The 21,870-nt window shown below is 43.1% G+C and overlaps 1 protein-coding gene across 2 annotated transcripts in view; it reads right to left on the bottom strand.

Moving 5' to 3' along the window:
- FAM13A (family with sequence similarity 13 member A) overlaps window positions 1-21,870 on the bottom strand; it is a 49,150-nt gene that overhangs the window by 17,332 nt on the left and 9,948 nt on the right. Inside the window, exons 3-9 of one of the 2 annotated variants that reach the window (XM_035890381.1) lie at window positions 21,822-21,864; window positions 20,071-20,250; window positions 17,015-17,201; window positions 14,180-14,256; window positions 13,474-13,516; window positions 8,229-8,379; window positions 130-343 (exon numbers count right to left, since the gene is read on the bottom strand). In XM_035890381.1, coding sequence (XP_035746274.1) covers window positions 130-343; window positions 8,229-8,379; window positions 13,474-13,516; window positions 14,180-14,256; window positions 17,015-17,201; window positions 20,071-20,250; window positions 21,822-21,864 — 895 coding nt within the window. The remainder of the gene's footprint in view (window positions 1-129; window positions 344-8,228; window positions 8,380-13,473; window positions 13,517-14,179; window positions 14,257-17,014; window positions 17,202-20,070; window positions 20,251-21,821; window positions 21,865-21,870) is intronic. The other variant, XM_035890382.1, reaches the window with a different exon arrangement.

Below are 21,870 nucleotides of genomic sequence, written 5' to 3' on the forward strand. Positions count from 1 at the left end.
AGCAGGAACAGAAACCCAACACAGCATAGCTATCCAGGGTATGTGATCCAAAGAGATGTTGCTTGATGCAACTGTGCAAACCCTTCCACAGCTGGGTGTGAGAGTCAGCACAGGCAAATCACCACCCACCTCATGAAGGAATGAGAATTGGGAGGGGAAGGAGGCACTTCTGTATCATCCAGGTACTGTTGGCTCTGTCCATAGGCATAGAAGCGAGGGGACAGCATAGGATCGCTGTCCTCATCCAGAAGCTGTCGAATTAAGCGACCGGCCTGCGGGGAAAGGCGAGCCTCATCTGAGTCTAAGCCGTCTCGCTGCCATGAGGAAAGAGCAGGGATGGGCTCTGGGAACAGTAAGACAAAGGCTGGTTTTATCGTTTTTGTTTTACATGTACGACAGACTCCAGGCAACTTTTCTAATGAACCCTGACCCGTTTGTCCCAGACCACGATTCCTTGTCGTCAGGCATTCTCTGGGTCATTACTTGCATCTGCCCAGTGTGCAAAGAAATGCAAAGCATTGCCTGGCCACAGCGGGCACTCTACGCAAACATAAATAATCTCCTAGGTGCAACAGAAAACTGTACCCAAAATTTGGCCAGTAGTTACCACAGACTGACACCAAATGAGGCTATCACCAGCCAGCACCTCTGAGGAAAACGTTATGCTGGACAAGAGAGAATTATTAGCATGTGGCAGTAATAAAGGAGGCAACTGGATTACAGGAGGATTTTTTTTTCAGTTTCAGGATGTACAAATGCTGTAAATGAGTAGCATATTAATTGTCCTCCCATAGCCTCCAGCACTCCAATATGACCCTGCCACCCGCTGTTGGAAATTCAAAGACTAGGAGGAAGCACAGGATCTCCCAGTCTGCAAGGAAAGGGTGTCTCACATTATGACCTGTTCCACGGGGTGCCTAGCCTGTCAATTAACACTGATGGTAATACGGTCTGAGTTTCCCCCTTTTCTCTTTCATGTGCAATCCTGCTGTTTAACAGCATGGTAGAAAAGTGAGGAAATCTCTAGTCCCCTGGATGATCTAACCAGCTGGAAATAAAAGCAATGTTCTACAGGGAGATGGTGGAGGAGAAAGGGAAACCCAACTTAGTGTTGCTTATTAGCATAGCGCAGCCCACGGAAAGCAAGCGCCTCAATCTTGTGATCACTCCCTCCAGATGCCATAAGAAGTCTAACGTTTTGTGTTCAGATAGTTTACTAAGCTGATTTGCATGCTCCTACTTAGCACCACAGGATTAGACAGTTTAAGAGCCAGGCTTTGAACTTATAAATCTAACAAATAGTTCTAGAGTCAAGTAACAAAACAAAAACCTTATAGAAAGCTCCCAGACCAGTCAGAGAGCTATGGGCTCATTATTTCCCATGCGTAGCACCACAAAGCGAAGGGGCTTTTGAATTTATCAATTTTTGAATAAAAATCAGTATCGCCTTTTGCTGAACAAGGTTAACATCTTCCTATCTCAGAAAGGATTGCGTGAAGATTCTCTTACTAAAACTCTATGCTGTTTAATATTTCCCCCTCCATGTACAAATCAGCGCAAGATCATCCACAATTCAGTAATGACAGGCCCAGTGGTATTTTGCCTGTACACAGCATCGTTCTCCTCTTCCCTTCTTTCTTAGCACATGAATATAAATGGCAATGCCTCTGCTGAGAGGTTGGTGCTTCGTGCAGACTGATGCGCTGCTCTGAAAAGGATGGCTGGAGGTTTTTGCATAAGAGCCTCTCGCAGGTGTTATGAGAAGCGAAGGCACATACAAGCCTGGCTTGCAGAGGCTACTTCAAAGAGGTGTGCAAGTCCCAAGTGTATTAGGCTGTTTTGCCATGGATTGGAAAGCTTATGCAGCCTGAACTTCTCTCAGTTAATTTCTTAAACAAGAGTTTTTTCTAAGCGGTGTACAGTTTTCTAAGGCAGTTCCTAATACCTGAAATATTTTGCTCAAGGAATCTGATAAGAAAGAAGGTGAAATGAAGGGCAAGCCCTTCAGCCAAACTGTGACACTCTGGTGTCGCACACTTCCCTGAACCTCTCATGATTTCAGGAAGGTCCTCACAAGATCTCTTGTAGTGAAATAAAGGCTAGTAACATAAAAAGGAACAAATTTGGTAACCTCATTCCCGCTAGTCAAATGTAAGTGATGTGCATGATTCTTCCAAACATATCTCTCCCAATTTTTGGAATATGCTCTTACCCCACAACAGAATTTGCTCTTGGAAATTGTTAAATCACACCTCCATGGGATTTACATAGATGGAATAAACTTGGAAGAAATCAGCAGCATATTTAGCAGTAACCAAATTTAAGCTCCTACCACAGCAGCTAACAAAGCCATTATTAATCATGCATGATGCATGTGACTTTGTCCCAAGGTGGATTTATATACCAGATAGCATGCGACATTCAGGGAACTGCAATGGCTCAAAGAGCCTCTGATCAAGCCCCAAAAGACAGCAGAGCATTTTATGCAGGCTAGCAGAGACCGAGCTATGTGTACTTTCTATTTTGTCGATTTCAAAATACTGCCCAAAAATAGAAAATCAGTTCCAAAGGAGAAAGTGTTAAAAAGGAGAAGGAAAGAAGGCCTAAAAGGGAAAATAAAACCTGAGACTTGACAGAAGAAGTAGCTGCTGCAGAAAATCAGTTGTTTTTAACCCTCACTCCTGGAAGGCCTGACTCTATGGGTAACTTGCTTCCCTTGCTGACTGTAAGTATTTACAAGAAAAAAATCATCTGGACACAAAATGGCTAACAGTCCTGTCCCCCCCCGCCTTCCCCGGCAAGTAACAGCAATTAATTAAGGAACATATTTAGGTTTGTAGAATTATGGATTTTATCTACGTCAGATCACAAAATGGACCAGAGCTGTAGTCCAACTGCCTTCTCTCTCATACTGGCCAGGGTGCCAGGCGCTTCAGCTGGAAGCACTGGAATTGCTGGATTGCACAAATATACAGGAACCCGCTAGGGGCAAGCTGTCACTCTTTCTGACAGTGCACAATCAACCAATTCCCATTTAACAGAATACATAGTATCTTTTGTTATTCATTTATCCAAGATAGATATCAAAGTGTTGAGCTTTTTCTGAAGGCTGCTAAATTCCTGGACTTAACGGTTCAGGTTTGAAGTATCTGCTATCAGGATTAATGTTGTCACCCTTTCCCCTTTCTGCTAATTGAAGAAGAAAATCTCAGTAAAGAATGTAAGTGTTTTACCTTTTCCTTGCCATTGACTTGACAGAGCAGTTACCCTTATTCATCTTCTGTCTTGAACAGATCTCTCTTACTCAAAGAAAACTCTGTTTTCTACTCACCTCCCCATTCTTTCCATGTACTTTTTTTCCCCCCATTTTCCATAATAACAACCTTTCATAAAAAAAAAAAAAACAACTTGGGAATATTTAACCATCATGGCTGTACCAGTGCAGAGAAAGGGTAAAAAAAATTTCTGTTCCTTGGTCACACTCTCAACGCATTTCTTTTAGGTACGCCTTTTCTAAGTTGGCGCAGAAGAAGTGAAATACGCTGGTATTGAGCCTGCAGTCCTTCAGAAGTGCTGCACTCCCTCTCAAAATCCCACAACCAGCTAATCTTTCAACAAAGCTGTCAGCCATCTGCCAGGTGTTGCTCTGCAGAACTCTGTAGGCACACATACGCCTCTGGCAATACCACCTCTCCGCCAACCTGCTGCACAGAGGGCTGGAGATATTAATAAACCTGTATCACGCGAGAAGGAATAAAGATTAATTGTATCAAATTGTTGTATTATTGGTGAGCTCCAAGCTGTTTTGCTGACAGAAACTGACTTTTTTTATCATTATACTGCGTATTTGCCACAGGGTAACTGGGGGCTGCAGGGCCAGCAGAGGGGTGCCCATACACACATCCCACCTGAGGTGCAGCCAGCAAAATGCCGCGGGCATCTCCCGTTTCCCTCTCTGCAGCCACACAGCTGGTACATGCTGCTGACGCTGCTTTTACACACACCCATCTGACAGACAAAGGAGGCCAAACCTTAGCTGCTTCTAAACCCAAGTAGGTCCGGAGGGATTAAAAAGCCTAAACTAATTACAACACCTGAGGTCCTGGAGTTACATCCCATTTGAAAGACCCCAGAAAGATCTCTCATAGTGAAGTGAATAAAGCAATTTAAAGTCCCCAAACATTCACTAGCTCAGTCACAACCCATTTTACTCATCTTATATGAAAACATCCTTGTTTGAATACATCAGGAGGTACTCTTCCTATGTAGATCAAAAAGAATGGCCCAAATAAGGCACTACCACACCTTTTCAGTTAGTGAGATGATACATCTTTCAGCTAGCAAGCCAACTTTGTATTTTTTTTTATAACACCACAATAAACAATGAAAAAAATACATTTTAAAAGTATTGATGCTATAAAATAAAATCAGAAAACAATGCAGTTATTCTTTTCCACACATAGTAATAAAAATGCAGTGTGTTTCATCACCTTTTGATTTCTTATCCTAAAGAGCATTACACACAAATACACTCATGTATCTAAGTCCACAACGTTGCAAAAAATCAATCTAAATCCTGCTTCCCTGTTGCTATATTCTTTGGATTTTTTTGCATTACTCTGTGGGGTTTTTTTTCCTGGGCAGGTAAGTCACCGTCAAAACTATTCGTAGATCAGCTTTACCCTCAGGGTCTCAATGCTGCAGTATTTGAATTCTCAACACTGAGAGCTCAAACTGTGCTTTAAGCTTCTGCTTTTATTCTTTTTTTTTTAAGCTTGAAAGTTTGCAGCAAAATGTCTGCTGTTTGTTCCGTAAGTGCTTGTTACTGCAAACTCTGCTTGAAAGCTCATCTACAGAGCTTTTTTTAAAACGCCAGTAATCAGGCGACCTAGGCAGCAATCACACACACCGTATCGATTTACTGAACTGCCTGTTCAGCTCCAAGCTGCTGATGGGGCCAGCCGCTGGTACGGAGAGCAACATACTTCCAGATTCTCCTTGAGGGCAGGATAGCAAGTTCTGGGCTTGAATTAGAACCATTTGGTAAGAAATCTGCACAATAGTGCTGGACTGTGAGAGAACACTCTGTCCTCCTTGCTCAGAGCACTCGATTCGAACGTAATCCACAACAATTAAAACCCCTGTGCTATGGAAGTAGCTCTGAAAACGCTTGCTCGCAAGCCCTCTCTGCTGGCACCGACTGATCGGCTTAGCAGGCAAGCCCAGCGGTCAGACATCCCTGTTCACAGAGAGAGCCTGATTCACACCCAGCCTGAGACTAAAACTATTGGCATCCGCTAAACGCACGCGTAGTAAAACACTTCTCTCGCACCATGGAAAACGCACCTAGGCTTAAGTGTTCAGCACTTGGATTTGGCTGGGGCACTGCTCGCACCCTGTGTACTACTACATCAATAGCCTGACGATTACTACACGTATGCCCCTATATGTAACAGGCAAGGCCAGTGCAGAAAGCAGGCACATGGCACAGTCTAGCCTGACGATTACTACACGTATGCCCCTATAAGGCCAGTGCAGAAAGCAGGCACATGGCACAGTGTGAGGCTATGCACTGGAAGAAGTGAGAAGCAAATTTCTGTGTCCTCTCTCTGCTCAGCTTTAGGTAAAAGGAACACAGCCTGGAGAAGTACAACAAATCTCTCCTCTTGTGCAGATTTGACTATGTGGTGAACCTTAGAAAAAAACCCAAACCAACGACAAACCCCAAACATAGTAAAAATTACTTCTAGCGTAACATAAAAGGTAGGGGCCCCTGCCAGCTCACCTGGCAGCAGTTATCACAGTTCTGTGCCCCTTGAATGAGGGTTTTTAAGGCAGCTCTGGTCTTAACATGATGGAGGGCCCGCCTGAGCGACAAATAAAAACTAGTCAATGGACAAGGTTGTCTTGCATAATCTTGTGCCCATTCTTCAAGGCCCTTTCCTAACATTTGATTGGAGGCAGTGACAGCTACAGCTGAAGGCAACCCCCCAACCTGTAATTGTTCTCACAAGCCATTTATGAAAGGCCCAGCAGTTGCGCTGGTCACTAGATGCTCTGTATCTCCTGCAGTATGATACAGAGGACCCTGCCTCCAAAAGTCAGCTCGACTACGTTCTGGAGAAATGGGTAATTTCTTGAGAGATGGACCTACCGAATTTGCTAGAGCAAAGCAACAAATAACTCGGTGTTACTGCATTTGGAGGCACAGTCCTTTCCCTTTTCCCTGGGGATGCCAGGGCTGTGGCACAGATCCTGAAGAGACCTGTGAAGGTTTGACTGGCACAGGGTGGCAGGGGAAGGGAGGATGCCCTGACTGCTAGAGCTGTGGATGAGTGGTACATCCCTGCCTTGCAAAGCCAGTCTCAATAGCAGGCTCTGCTGTTAGCTGCAGAAGCAGTCTGAGAGTTGACGTTAACATCTTCCCCTTCCTGGCTGCTGTGAGCTTGATTTCACATCCACAGCTAGGAAAGACTCGGTCTTTCCTTGCTGAGACACAGAAGGCACCATTTTGCTGCTCTTTCATCTGCGCCAACAAAATGGTGATTCTGGAGGCAAATATTTTAGATGACATCTCTCTCACACCAGACAGCTGATGCTTTTGCAACTGCCCTCCTCCTCCTCTTGTGAAATACATGTGAACAGAATGGAAGAAAGAAGAATCAGAGAGAAGCACTCTTCGAGCACAGTCACACGTGCCCATAATGCTGTTTCATATTTGCAGGGCAAGAAGGCTGGAATCCAAACATAAGAGCATGCCTATGAAGAGGGAGTTGTACCAAACGTGCAACTTATTTCATACAATGGGAAAGCCTCTGGCAGACATAAAGGAGCTGTGTTCTCCCTTTCGTGCATTCATATGACTCCCATTAGTAACCCAGGAAAAAAAAAAAAAAAAAAAAAAAAAAGGCATTATTTCCAAAGGTCCACATGATGGCTGAAGCCACACATCACCTCTGAGAACACAGACGTGCTCACCCTGGCTCGTGACTCTGCGGGGCAGCGCTAATTAGCATCTCGGCAAACACATGAGGCGGCTGAGGCCTCCTGGGAGCCCCTCCACGGCGCTTTGATCAGCCGTGCTGCACGCATGGTGATACCACCCAGGGAATCCCCGCCTAGCAAGCAAGCGGAGACATTCTCTCCCGTCCATGGTGACTAGTTGCCCGGCTGAATCAAAGGCAGCCACGGCTGCGGGTTTCCTTTACTCATGCCTGAAGCGTCATAACTACTCTCCTCCTAGAGGAACAGGCAAAATATACGAGGTCACGTACGCAGTGGACGCAGGAGCAGAGAACTTAACTTCTCAAAGATCATCTTTTTAGAGCAATAAATTAGTTACACATTTTCCCTCTCCTGCTTTATTAAAATACCATACTTGCATTTTCCTGTTTCTTTCCTGTCAACCCCCCCCTTTTACTGCTAAAGTACAAACTAACAGAAGACTTCTTGCTTGCACACAGAGACATATTCAGCAACCGGAAAAGGGTTTGATCCCAGAGGTGCTGGACACCTTAAATTCATCTCAATTTTGAATGAAGTTGAGGTTCATGGCACCCAGAGTTCCTCCCCAGATTTCCCACTCTTAAGTGAGTCAGAGCAAACAGCCAACCAAGCATGCACTCTGGAGATGAGAGCTAAGTAACAGTATCAAAATAATTTAAGCCACACACAATTTAACACTGCTGTTTGGTGATCAGAATTTTTTCACAGCATACATAAAAATAAAAGTTGTTTGTAAGAGCCATCAAAAGACAGAGTAGCAGCCAGCCAGCCTTTTTTCCAGCTGTGCTTTTCAGATCCAAATAATTATTTCCAAATAGTGATTGAAGTGGAAGAAAAGAGAGAAAGAAGGAAGATCCTTTTAGACTCTGAAATACCCAGCTTCTTTGAAGTGTAGGGCAGTCTAGCTTAATATTCGAGTGACCAGCCACCAAGAAATAAGTGTTCCTGAAACACTCAGGGACTTAACAGTACTAAACAGCACATGACAGTAACTTCAAGAATAAAACAATTCATTTTCTTCCTCTAAGTGGCAATTAGAATTGGTACCCATCCAGTATTTCGCTTCCAGGTTCTCCGAACTTTCAGTTCTATATTCAGGACAAAATTGCTTTCCTGTTGTTTTTGGCAAGGGAACACGATCACATAAAGATATACCCAGCCCACTCAGGTTGCCCTCTCTCTCTCCCGTTTCACTCATACAACCAGGCATCGCACAATCCTACCTTCCCAGTTGTTGTCATCACACAGCGCTGTCAAATCCAGCCGAGGCACTTCCGACACAAAGCTGTTTTCCTGATCATCAGCATCTTGATTTCTTTGCAACTTGTTTTCAGGAATGCTTGGATGCTCTTGAATCTTCATACTTGAAGTCAGCTATATTCCCATACAGCCACAGGAATGAGAGAGAAAGAAAAAAAAATGTTTCAGGAAGCAGAGGAAGGAAAAAAATCCCTGCAGCCACAACAGCAGTAAGCTCATGCCTTTAGCTAAAAAAAATCCAAACAAACAGACCCTGACTTTTCCAGCTCCAAATCCAAATCCCCTGCTTGGTGACCCCCTACGTACTAATTGCTCACTCACACCAGTAAAAACATCCGTCCATCTGCCTTCCTTGAATTTTTCCTTCTTTAGAAAGCCACTACAAGTTCCCAAAACTGCCTGCCCTGACAACTGCATGCAGCTGAAAAAGCCTCCAGTAATCGATTGGGATGAAAAGGGAGGGAGGAAGGCAGGGAGAAGCAGAGAGAGAGAGAGAGAGAGAGAGAGAGAGAGAGGGGGGCTGCGTACACTTCCTACGGGAGTGCAACTCCTTGGAGCAAAAACAAAACCACTGCTGCTGTTGTAAGGCTGTAGCAATATGGTGTCTTCTAAAAAAGCAGGCACTGGAGCTCCTTAAGGTAGCAGCCGCAGACAGCAAGGCAGTGCAGGCTACGTACACGAGTGCTCGCATGCAGGCTGTGCTGGCTCAGATCAATTAGTGCCAGCTAAGCTGTGCTGGCTGCACATTCCCCGATTTCCTGTGGTTGTTTTCTAGCTGGGTGTGGGGAGAGCAGAACTATTTATGGAGGAGCTCGGGGTATTAAAGCAGTGTTGCGCAAATCCAAACGGCAGTGGGGTTTGGCATCTCGGCTGGAAGCAGTGTGGACTCTGGGAAAAAGCCAAAAAATTCACACAAGTATCCAATGACTTAGGAGGAAAAAAAAAAGGCAGAATGCTGTCAAGTAAATGATTCATCATTTAGCACTACCTAGAAGCAACTGCTGTTTGTCTCACCACTATTCACCCCTGCACATACCACACGTCGTGTGCATTTATGCAGAAATCACTGCCATTCCCACAATCCAGACACAGAGTGCGCGTGTCTGTAATGGTACTTGATGACACGAGCAGTTTTGTCACTCTAAAATAAATTAGCTGCAATGCCTCACAGAGGGCAGCAGGGAAAAGGAAGTGTAAAGCATCTACATAAACATAGAGTGTGATATGTATAAACGCACCAACACAGAGCTATCTGAATAGACAACACTACGTTACTACATAAACTATTTGATCTTGGTAAGAACAGCTTAGGTGTAATTCTCTCACATACAGTCTAGCAGGTAGTCATCATGCAGATTTTCTCCCCGCAGGTATTTTGATAATCTAGTTAGTTAGCAATCTGCACGTGCTGATGTGTGAAGAAAACGGTCCTGAAGAAAACAACTGGTACATTTGGATGTACTTTACTTGTGAATCCAGAAGCATGGCCAAACTCCACTAAATCAATATCCTTAGTATATGCCACTAGGCACGTTTAATTTTTTTCATCTGCATAAAGCTAATGATGTGTTTGGGTTTTTTTTCCCCCTTTGAGCAGAGGAAAACAAGTAAGCTTCACGCAGAGAGGAAAAAAACCTGCCCAGTAAAGAAATCATATGAATAAATGAATTTTAGCTGGATTCAGTCCTACCAATCCCTGGAACTGGACAGGGTGCTAGATAATCTCATCTAGGCTCCCTTTCCCATGAAAGGTTGGACCAGGTGATCTTTCAAGGTCCCTTCCAACCTGGGCTGTCCTACAGTTCTAAAAACCAGGGTGATGAACACCCTGGCATTTGTAATGACTGTTCTGCATTGTATTTGTGTAAGGTCTGTATTTCCTTTTCATTTCAATAAATCATATTCTAACAAAAGGAAACACTAGATGACAGTTTGCCAAGCACTAGTAACTTGTACAGCTCGACTACATCTGCTTACAAACGTGTTTACTGTGAGAGCTGTGCATGGAAAAATGCTAATTCACCATTCAACATCTTTTAAGCTGCTTCCAGGTTGGGAGGACTTAAATATTTCTTTAAGGTCCAGTAACAAATTTCTTGCCAGGATCTAAATAGTCAGCATACATTACAAACAGAAAGACTGGTCAGCGGCCAGAAACAGGCAGTCTTCTACATTTACTAAAGAACAAACTGTACCAGTTGATAAATTGCATTTAAATTGCCAGCACAGTATTTTAAAGAAATAAAGCAGTAAGTTTCAAAATGGGTGCTATTTTTAATAGCGTCGAGAAGTGTGAAGAGAGGCACTTACCTAGATTTTAGCAATTTCAAAGGGAGCAACCTGAAAACACCATCTTGTCACCACCACTGATACTAATTAGAGAGTTAAATGTCTTCCTACGAAGAGTGTACAACCTCCTGTCTTATTAAGACTGTTAAGAGATATCTGTAGCACATACAAGAGGACTTCCCAGATGGGTAAACAGTTCCATTACAGATATATTAGAAAGATCATATCAATGTCTCTTCCTTCTAAAGTCACTTCAGTTATTGGAAGTATTTAGAAGCTCTTTAAAAACAGGCCCGTGCTGTGCCTGCAGCCAGCTACTTTCCCTTCCTTGCTCACTGATGTAGCCTCTAATACAATGAATAAATCATTAGGCGTTCTGCAGAACAACGGTGGTACAAACCCAGGAGACTCAAGAAAGCAGATGTTTAACCTTCTTTGCATTAATGCTCCAAACCCACAGGATGGCAGATAATTCAGTATTCCCATCACTTGTTTTCCTATTTCATTTCCTGACGCCACCAGTTGCCAACCTCCAGGACAAAAATCAAGTAAGGGAGAACTACTGTGCTTTAGGTACGGATATGCCACAATTTCTTACAAGCCAAAGGGGCAGCAGGTTGATGATCTCAGTAGCAGCTGCCAGTCACAGTGCACTGTGGATATTACATCAATGACCACAAAAAAAAAAAAAAAAAAAAATCATCTTCAAATTAAGCACTTGAGTTCTGCTTTTTAGAAGCTGCTTCTGCAGCCATGCTTTGCAGGTACCAGTAACTACAGATCTAATTAACTTGGGGATAAGTCAGCTGCTTCCATTCACCCTGCTCCAAAGGAAATTCAGCGTAAAGAGTAGCTCAAGCAGCTAGAAATAAATGGCAACAGAAAGATCTTTGAATTCTGATCAGGAGGTTGTATTCTGTTGGATTACAGATGGATTCAAATCAATTTTATTTAAAAGGCTTGCTTCCCCTGCATCTGATCATCCATTACAATCACAAGTGGGAAGCATCCTTAAGCACCTCTTGGCAAGACAATCTGATGCAAGAAGGCAGCCACCCTGCTGCCTGACTCCCGAGTCATGCCAATCCCCCTCTACACTTGTTGCCATGTTGATGTGAATCTTAAAACACCCTTCCCTTCTCAAAATCTGGATACTAGAAACCTGCGCTTTTCAAATCACGGTCTACATCCCTGAGCTGAGTTACTTCCAAGGGCAGATTATGAAGACTACAAAAGCACTGAAAATTCATTTGGGACGTGTTTCAAAGTGGTTTTACTGTCTCATGGAGAACAGAGTCTGCACAACCAGTAGCTATGGAAAATTCCAAATACCTTTTCTAATCTCTTCAGACTGGAGACAGGGCGAGAAAGAGAAAAGAGCAAGAAAGTCCCTGTCCCTTCCTCATCCTGAATGAGTTGTTTGTTAATGAAAGGTATGTCTTTAAGCTGCCCTAAGAAAAAGGCTTATAAGGGACAAGGAATGTAAAACTATCCCTGCAGGAATGTAACATTTTCTTGACCTTGTAATTCCTATATAATACAATTTTTAGGTTAAGGCTACGTCTTCTCCTGCAGTTAAAATTCTAAATTTTAAAGCTCTTCCTAAGGATAAGTTTATTTTAAGATTATGATTTCATATTCAAATATACCTCCCCCAGACTAGTTTAAAAGCTTAATGGAAGTATTGTGTGGCATGGCAGTGACAGCACCTTCTCCACATTGAAGCTGGTACGTGAGGAACAAGGTGTTGCAAAATCCACGCTCTGGAAAATGCAACAGCTCACGAGGATCATTGGGGATTACGGACCCTCTGGGAGCAAAGTAGCAGAGCACTGATCAAAGGCATCACTGAACACCCCTTGCAGAGATTATGTGTTTCAGTGTCCCATGAACTTCTCCAGCTACAACACAGCTGGTCAGAGCCCAGCTGTTAGCAAATAATCTCTTTACCTTTCCTGCTAGATGGAAATAATACCTACCAGGAATGAAGTCTTTCAAAGTTAATAAATGCATATTGGCTTTTATTTAAAAACAAAACTAAACAAAACCAAACCACAAGAGTCGGCTACTTTAAAAATACTACCAGCCTTCAGTTAACTCCAGACAGCCAGAGAAAACAGACATTGTCCACTGCTATTTTACTGTGCTCCTCTAAAATGGGTGCACAACTGAGGGAGAGGTGCCTCAGATAATACTCCCTAGCATTTTAAATGCTTGGCTGTCTAGAGGCGTTTCAAGCAAAGCCCAACGAACCAGTGACTGCAAAGGTGTTCACCTCACCCAACCCCAATCTTCGCTTTGCTGAACAGTTAGATGAAAACCACCATTTAGCCAATGCAGGACGTGGGTGTTAAGCAGAAACGGAAAGCTGGGGAAAAAACTGCTGCCATCAACGTCACATCTCCCGTCCTGACATCCATCCCAACCACCAACCCCTAGAGAGAAGCAGGAGATAACCCAGTTTTCTAAGACAATGGACCACAGACACCTGTGTTCAAAGGCAACAGGCCGCATTGGGAAATCATAAATAAAAGACCAAATGATTTTAGAGAAATCAAGACAGACAAGCTGATCTTACTACCCTGGGAGATAACCAGTCACACGCCATGTCTGCAATGATTAACAAGGGAATTTGGTGTCACCTAAACCAAAGTGCTGACTTCAGTGACACTTCCCTTTTTGGCAAGGAGGGATCGAAGGGACCAAAGTAGATGCTTTCAGACTCCTCAGTGGTTGAGAGGCTCCCTAAATTATGTAAATAAAAAGCAGAGGGAAGGGAAATAAAAAGCAAATGCTAACTCCATTTCTCTGGGAGGAACAGAATTTCACAGAACTATATGCCTAACTACTTGTTTCTACTCAATAAAAAGCCCATTTAGAGACCACAAAACTGAAACACAAACCCCAAAAAATACCAACCTGAGAATGCCTGAAAAAAACCTCATCGTTTTCACTTTCTTTGCTACAAAAAGAACAAAAAAGAAACCAACATATTACAAATAGAAAACCAGACTTGACTTGTAACAAAAACAAGCAGGACTTCTGCACATACACAGGTTTTTAGATCCTTGCTACTGCTGCACACTTAACTAATTCATTCGGTAAATGAAGGGACACTCTAGGCTGCAGCACTTCAGGCTGCTAAACAATGTATTTTTGCTTCCTCTCAGGAGCTATTTGTGAAAAATATAATGTCATTTAATTCTTATGCCCTTAATCCAAACCAATACAACTCTCCCAACAAACCAAACTGTGGAGAGAAATTGTCATCTCAGGAGGATTCCCAACCCAGAGGCCATGTGAGACAGGCCCTGCAGTCCCCTGGGTGGAGCATGCTGGTTCAGGTACTTCACACTCTGCCCCATCCGCATCTTCAGTGCCATTCCTAACATGTTGGGAGAAGAGTCTTGGTGGTGTACACTGCTGGGCAGAGCCCATACAACATACGCAGTGCCTCCATACAATTCTACTTCGAAGCTAACACAGTGGGTAATGCTGTTCTGCAGCATAACTAAATGTCACCCTCATAGTCCGTGGTGGAAGGTCTCTTACGCTGTACTACAACCACAGGGAAAATAAAATATACATATATTAAAAAAAAAAAAAAAAAAGAAAAAAAAATCACCTTTCTTCAGATAAAATTTCCATGTCATCAGGTCCTGTTCTGTCTATAGGCCTGGATGAGCTAAAGCTTTCCATACTCTGTAATACAGTAAATGTTAAAGCAGTAAGATACATAAGAGAAACAGATTCAAGCTGCAGGCCATTAAAAGATCAAATATAGAAATATCCAACGGGACTTCTAGAAACAAGACAACAATCAGACTACTGCCTGCTGCAGCACACTTATAACAAAACAAACCCCAGACTTCATCGCCCATAACCTGCAAAAAGACCACCTGCTCACTGCTTCGGCTCTTTCACCAGATGACCTCAAAATGTCTACCAGAATAGTGCTGCATGCTACCCCGCCAGCACCCATTTTACAGACTGACAGACAGGCTGAGCTTGAGAGCAATTCTGTGGTGTGTACAAGCCATATGAACAGAAGTAATGTTAAGTTGGACTAATATGAATGCAGGGCAAGAAATTCAACTGGTTATGACAACTTGTTCTGAAATTTGTCTTGGCTACCATTAGGAACATTAATGCTGTTGTCCTCTAAGAGCTTGAGAAAGTACTGTGACGACAAGCCATGTTGCCACTTCGGGCACATGTTCAGGAGGTTTTCTACCCTGTTTTTTGGGCAAGTCCCTCTTAAATAAGAGGAAGTCATTCAGTAGAATGGAGTGTGGTTGCTGCCCCGGCCCCTGGAACTGAGTGCACAGACTTCTTGGGGCAGTCACAACCCTCTCTCACCTGCTACACCTCCAGCCCCATAAGGTGACACAGCTCAGTCATTCCAGCCTTGCTTAATGTGATTCTTCAAGTCCTACTGGTACTTGGTTACCATGTCTCTGAAACGCAGTTAGAAGCTTTTAATGCTTTGTGGTTGGTTTGCTCGGGAGAGTAAGTGGAACTGACAGTTTTTCCACCGCTGACTTACGCTTTTGAGTCAGATGCAATTAGACAGCTAAGAGGGAAGCTTCCACGCACTGTCCTACATACGCTTTCAGGCTTTGAAAAGCAGGCAGGCTCAGAAAATGGTGGCTAAGAAGATACAACATAACAAACTTGTTTACATGATGAAGGCCTATTAGTAAATGCTAAGGTGCAGGTTATGTCCTTTGATACTCCAAGTAGGAAGTCCAATTTGGGTTACTATTTGAAGTGTAAAGACATAGCCAAAAGAAAGCTAAACCACCACACGTCCTGCTGGCAGTCTCTGAAATGGAAGTATGAAATAAGCACACTCATGAAAACTTAAAAAGTAGCTTTTGCTCTTCAAAAAGAGTAGCACCGTGCTCTCTGCAAGCTGTTTCATAACAATATTCCCACTGACAATCCCACTGTGACACTTCCTCTAGCAAAGCAAGCAACAACCACGCTGATGGTCATCTTGGTCAAAGCGCTTTTTGTGCAAGGTTAGCCCATTTCATGTTCCTTTCAGCCTTCGTCCCTCAAGAGAACCAAAAATGAGGGGCAGGGCAAAGTCCAGTGGATGCAGGTGAGTTTAAGGACATTTCTTCTGCACACGTTTTAAGACTTCACGGATGGTTTTTTAGGTCCACAGCAAAAGTGGACACTTCCGTCAGTCTTTCCCAAATCCTAAGTCAAATTCTCATTTACATTCAAACTGCCTTACACTCCACAGTTAAAGAGAAGAGGTACAGAAAAGAGTGTAAGCAATTGACCTTTGACTATCTTAGAAGTCTGTTGCTAGAATGAAAGATGCAAAGTGAGAGTGTTTCTATCTCACTGTGCTCCTTCCTGAAGTATCACATGAGTAGGTTACAGATATTGAGCACTAAATATAAGCACAGCCTACAATTTTTGGCATCTTGCCTTCTTTTTATCACAAAGAGAAGCCAAATCTGCCTCTCTCTAGAATCTCTGCACAGGGTAGGATCAGATCACTGCAATTTTGTGACCTAAACAAAATGAGTCCCACCACAAAGCCACATTAAGAAGGAACTCACTCACAGCAGGCTCTAAAACTTAATCAAGTATAATGGAAGGAAATGCCCAATAACTCAGAAGGATAGTCCTTTCATACAGCTTTCCCCTGTTACTAGTAACCCTATAATGTATGCTGGGTGCCAGGCACCGGGATTCATAGCATTTCTGCCACTGTAGCAGACCCCACGTTGAAGCACAGTAGTTTCTCAACTGCTGACACTATAATCAGGGTCTGGTTTGGTTGAGAGGGAAGGAGAGTGCACTGCTCTTCTACTACGAAGGTCACACAAAAAAATGCTGGGCAAATTCTACAGTACTGAAGATTTTTAGGATGTTATATCAGTAAAAGGTAACTAGAAGGATCATCTTTTGGACCAACACACTCCAAAGTGTTTTACAAATTGCAAACACCACTGTAACACACAGACTTTAGGGAAAAGGCATAAAACATCTTTGCCATCTCATTATCAAGAAGTTACTTGCTATCTATGGTTTCAGAACTTAGCAGGACTGTAAAAATAAACGTGACCTAAACATGCGAACCTACATCTGAGGTTCCAACCCCCTCACAAGACTTCTGAAAGACTCGGAAAAAGACTTACTTCCTTTTTCTTTTTCCAAAATGCTTTGCAGAATTCAGAAGAAAAAAAGCAAAAAGTTGTGGAAAGAGAAAATGACTACGGATGGAGTAAGAGGATCATAGCAGAAATACGACTTCTCAGTTGCCTCATCACAAAGGTTACGAGTGCGGGATCCAGTGCTCCCCATTGTTCATAACAGCCACTTATGCTTGTCCTGTAGGCAAAAATGGCTACCCAAGGGAACCAGATGTGCACTGAAATAAAAAAGACTTTTTCCCACCCTAGTACTAGGTGTCAAATAGTACAGTGTGCCAGCTTACCACAGGACTGTCCTGGTTGTCATTAAGCTCCGAAAGCTTGGTGCTGGATTTCTGCCGTTTTGGTTTATTCCTTTCACTAAGATATCCAGAGCTGTTGTCTTGTAATTTTTCTACTTCTTGAGCACCTAGAATACAGCCTTCAAGATTGCTGAATCCAGAGGGAATGTTTTCTTTGTTGACGACTTCCCTAAAAAGAAAAGGGACGTTACAAGAAGAGGTTGTTTAAAACTCTCCCGCTACATTTATGGTAGCAATAGGCAAACGCATCATGCTGACTGGTGCAGATCCGGCAACATCTTCTACGCCCTATGAAACCAGTATCTCTGGTTCTTCCTACTGCAGCAAACACCACACACTGTGCAATGCTAGATCCCACTGAGGAGTGAAAGCCAGGTGTATACACCTCAGGTGAGAAACCTGTGAGGATCAACATTTGGGACTTGATTCACTTCCCACTAAAGCCAATGCCGAGAATCCCATTGACTTCACATGGAAGCTGGGCTCGCTCCTGGCTGGCTGTGGTATTTTTATAGAGAATACACAGCATATTTTCCTTTGAGACACGTGCTTTTAATTTAGAAAAGTGATTCACAGCTGCGGTCCAAGGATCTCCTTCGGTGCATGACACCGTATAATCGGCCTTCTTAGTCATATTCTCAAATGCAAGAGCGGACTGTGGTGCTTTAGCCAAATGCTTGATTGCTATTTGGGAATTACACAAAGCAGAAAAGGGAATGCATCTCTGCAACGGCAACGCAACTGTGAGGACAGAGGACTGCCCTGCTATGTTGGGAAGTGAACGGGACAGCTAGCTTTAAGTCATCATGTGATGCACTAGCTGGGACTCTCTGGGCTAGCAGGGTTTGTGCATGTTTTCCAGAAGCCTGGTGTATGACTTATCTAGCCCTGCACAATTAGCCTGCTGGGTCCTTCAGCATGTGGTTTTCCCTTCACAACCTGTTTAGTAGTCTCCCCTCTATTTTGTGGAATAATGAAGATGCGCATACAGAACACGTCACTGCATTATGGAACAGGAGAAACACAATGCATCTCATTCTTCACTATTCTACCTTGCCGGAGGCTAAGGGCAGGCTGCCTACACTCAGCGTTGAAACTGGAACGTTTGCTAACTGTTGTATGCGCAGCTGCCTTACACAGTGCTGTGCGACTCCAAAGCCTGCTTTCACAAAGCAGTTATCTGGACTTGCACTGGCCTGACAAGAAACCAATTACGCTGTAGTATCTGGACAGTGCCAGCATGACAAAGCATTCAGATCAAAAACAAAACCAGGAAGTTTCAGTGATTTTCTAGATCACGAATCTCTAGGTTTTGTTGGGAGAGAGAGATAAAGAGGTATTATAAATCTATGATTGAAGTTCTAAGGTAACACATTTGCCTTTGTGGAAGTTTTTACAAACCTCTGAGCAGACCAGTTACATATACATAGTCTTGTAGATCATGTAGCCTGCAAAGCCTGGGAGCTCACTTATGTGTTTTTGCAATAAACACTCTTCCTAGCTGAAGTTCCAACTTGGGACTTTACAAACCCTCTTGTGATCCATCACAAGGCAAGGAGATGAAGTCACTGACAATCAAAACAACAACAGAAAGAAGTTTTGAAAGGAATTCCCAGTTCTGATAATTCACCCAAAGGAGTTCCAGCAATCTGACCCAAGGGAACCAGGGAAAACAATTTGAACCCTAGCCAGCATTCAAGACTTCCGATGTGCTTTAAATCCTTGGCTCCAGCTTTATGGACTGAATCTGAACAACTGTGTCAACCCTGTCTAAAGGCAGCTCTGTAACGCAATGTTAAAAAAAAGCCCCGCAGTACTGTATGCTTCCAAACACGTACACTAGCCAGTCTCTGACCTACTTACCTGAGAAGCCTGCCAGCAGGGCTACTAAACAAGAAAAACCACTTCAGAGCTGCTGCCAGATACTTTGGTGACTTGCAAGTGCTAATTTCCCAGTCCATCTTAACAGCGTATTTTCCTCCACTATGGAAATGGCTTTTTATTTTGTAACTATGGATTTTTTTTTTTTTTAACAACAGTAGCAATGACACATTTTGGGAAATAGCATGACTGCAGTATTAACATGAGGTACTGATGGTTATGCACCTGTATTACAGTGGCTTTGTATAGGAAGGTGCAGATCCAATAGGACTTGGGGAATTCAGCACCCAGGAAAAAACAAAGAGACTAGATGTTTATTTTGGAATCTGACTTGAAATCCTAGCAATCCAATACGACAGTAAGGTATACACGTTCTTTACAAGAGCTAGTGCTGTGTTAAAGCTAGACATTTGTGTAAGCACTGATTAGATCATGGCCTTGCAAAGTCTGTAGTTACAGTTCCTCAAAGACAGCTATGCCTTGGGCAAGTGTTTGTTAAGGCTGTGGTGGTAATACATTTGTACCACACAATATATGCCACAAGTAGAGGAGTATAAAAGGAAAAATAGGTATTATTTTTACTCTTTGACAGACTAAATAATGTTTAAACTTTGTGTAGCGGGGTGGGTAAAAATTCTTAAATTCTGATTAATCAAAATTAAGATTTTTCTACTTTCAGACAAACTCCCAGGGTTCCTCAATAAACTGAGACATAAGCTGTGCCTCAACATACAAAAGGGGAACTTGATTTCATTTCTGAAGACATTATATATTCAGAAAAGCATCTAACCCCAATGTTTTTATCTAAAGAAATTACAGGCAGTAGGGCCAACTGCTTGGGAATTTCCACTGAAGCAATAAATACTGTAATTAAACAATTCCAAATACTGTAATTAAAACCTCTACTGTACTGCATAAAAAACCTGGATTCTTATCATGCTTTGCCGCACTCCATAACCTCTAATAAACTCTACCTTTCCCAGCTCTAACTGATGCAATGGAGCTCTGCACAGGCACTGCAGTCTGCTCTGCACTTTCAACTCAGGGCAAGGGCCACTGCATTTCATAACAGAACTAAGCATTGCCTTGATAAGAGGACACGACTAGGGTACACTTAATCAAATATACTTTCCAAAACAAAGAAATCAGGCTCGTACATGTCTCTGTTTCTCCGGGCTTCCTCCTGCTCTTTGTGGTGTCGCCTCCTCTGCCTGGCAGACACATTAGAAGAGGCTGAAGATGTTCCCGATTCAGAGTCCTCTGAACTCTGGCCGCCTGAGCCATGAACATCAAAGAGATGCTGCTCCACGGCTGAGCGGATTGTCTTCTCTAAATACCTGTCAAGCCGAAAAATAAGGTCAATTGAGCTCAAAGACTTTGTGGAACTCCCTCTCTGCAACAGTAAATAAAGCAAGGGTATCCGGGGGTTATGTTTTATTATGATGGCAAGGCAGTATAAAATGTCCTAGGGCTGCAACATCTGCAAGGAGCTAAGCCAAAATCTTCAGATACCCTGATGTTCAGGTCCCTCAGAAGAGCTGAGCCTTCCCAATTCATCTTGCTCTTTTTTTATTTCTAGGGATGTTTGAACCTTCACTAATTTTACTTCCTGCAACTATAGACACTGGTGCCTAACTTTCACCCTCCAGTTTAATAGTCCTTGCCCTGACAAAATTGTATCTGATACCCAGCCATGCTGACACAGGTCAAGTCTCTTGTGCAATCCAAGCTCAGTGAAGTAATGGATCATCTGCAAGAAGGTGATTCACTGCTGTCTCACAGGGGGATGAGAACACGCAAACAGTACCTCACTACAAACTCCTCATATGCTTAACTCGGTGACCAAGCACAGATTTCGTTCTGAGTTCATGCTGTTTTCACACTGTTCTTGTGCCACAAATGCACCCACAGCCACCCCTGACTTACCCTGGTGTGAGATCACCATCACGCCCACTGGCAGTAAGAGGGCTTCCACGCAAGCTACAGCAAGGGAGCCTCTGCAGTTGCATCAATTAAAGATATGAGACTACTTGAACTTTCAACACAACCAATTCTCCTTCATTTTGGTACTGAAATTTTCTTGCAGTATTTCCTTCCTTCCTTCCTTAATCAGCGGAAATTTTTATGGGCAAAATACAATTTTTTTTTCCCCAAAAAGATCCTTTGGAAGCACATTTTTGTACATCCCTGCCCCATCCCTGTTTCTTGCAATGTTTTAAGTAGTCTGCTGAAGAATGAGTTTTTCAAACGCTCCTGTCCAAAGTCCATATATAGCTTCTAGTGCTTTTTCCATAATTAAAAAAGTTATTTGCAGGATTTGCAGGTTAATTTTCAACTGAGTAGCTATGAGTATGGGAACCTGTACCTGGGCTGAGTTCTCCAGAGAATTTACAAAGTTGTTGATAAGGTGCTATATTTGTAAGTCTGCTGAGACTGCAGTTCCCAAAAAAGTCAAAAGATCTTAGCAACTGCAAAAACCCACGTGGTTTAAGTAGGCAAGTACGTCTGTTTCATGGATTGACAAGAATCAGTTCTACAAACCCATCAGCCATTGGAAATTTCCAGCTCTGGCAAGGGAGCCAACTCGTTAGCTCTGCTGCTCCCCGTTATGGTGGTGGGGTCAAGGCCCATCCTCTGTTGGGATGTAACAGGGCGCAAACAAGAGCAAGAGGCTGACACAGTGCGAATGGCTTCTGGAGGCACAGTGAGAGGAAAGAACCAAGGGCCTGAGAATTTTTCAGAAGGAAGTGATTTATTATCATTGCAGATGCTTTGGTCTGGGAAACACTGTCTTTTTTGTTTGTGTAAGAACAACCCTTAAAGAGAAATCAAAGAATAACCAGAAATACTTTAAAAAGTTCCAATATACAAAAAAAGATAGCTACAAAATTATGAAAGAGACACTTACTCTCCTGTAGCAGGAATATTTCTACTAACTTGAGACTCCTTGGCTCAGT

Source organism: Egretta garzetta, unplaced genomic scaffold (genome assembly GCF_000687185.1).
Source record: "Egretta garzetta isolate BGI_Z169 unplaced genomic scaffold, ASM68718v1 scaffold32, whole genome shotgun sequence".
Classification (NCBI taxonomy): domain Eukaryota; kingdom Metazoa; phylum Chordata; class Aves; order Pelecaniformes; family Ardeidae; genus Egretta; species Egretta garzetta.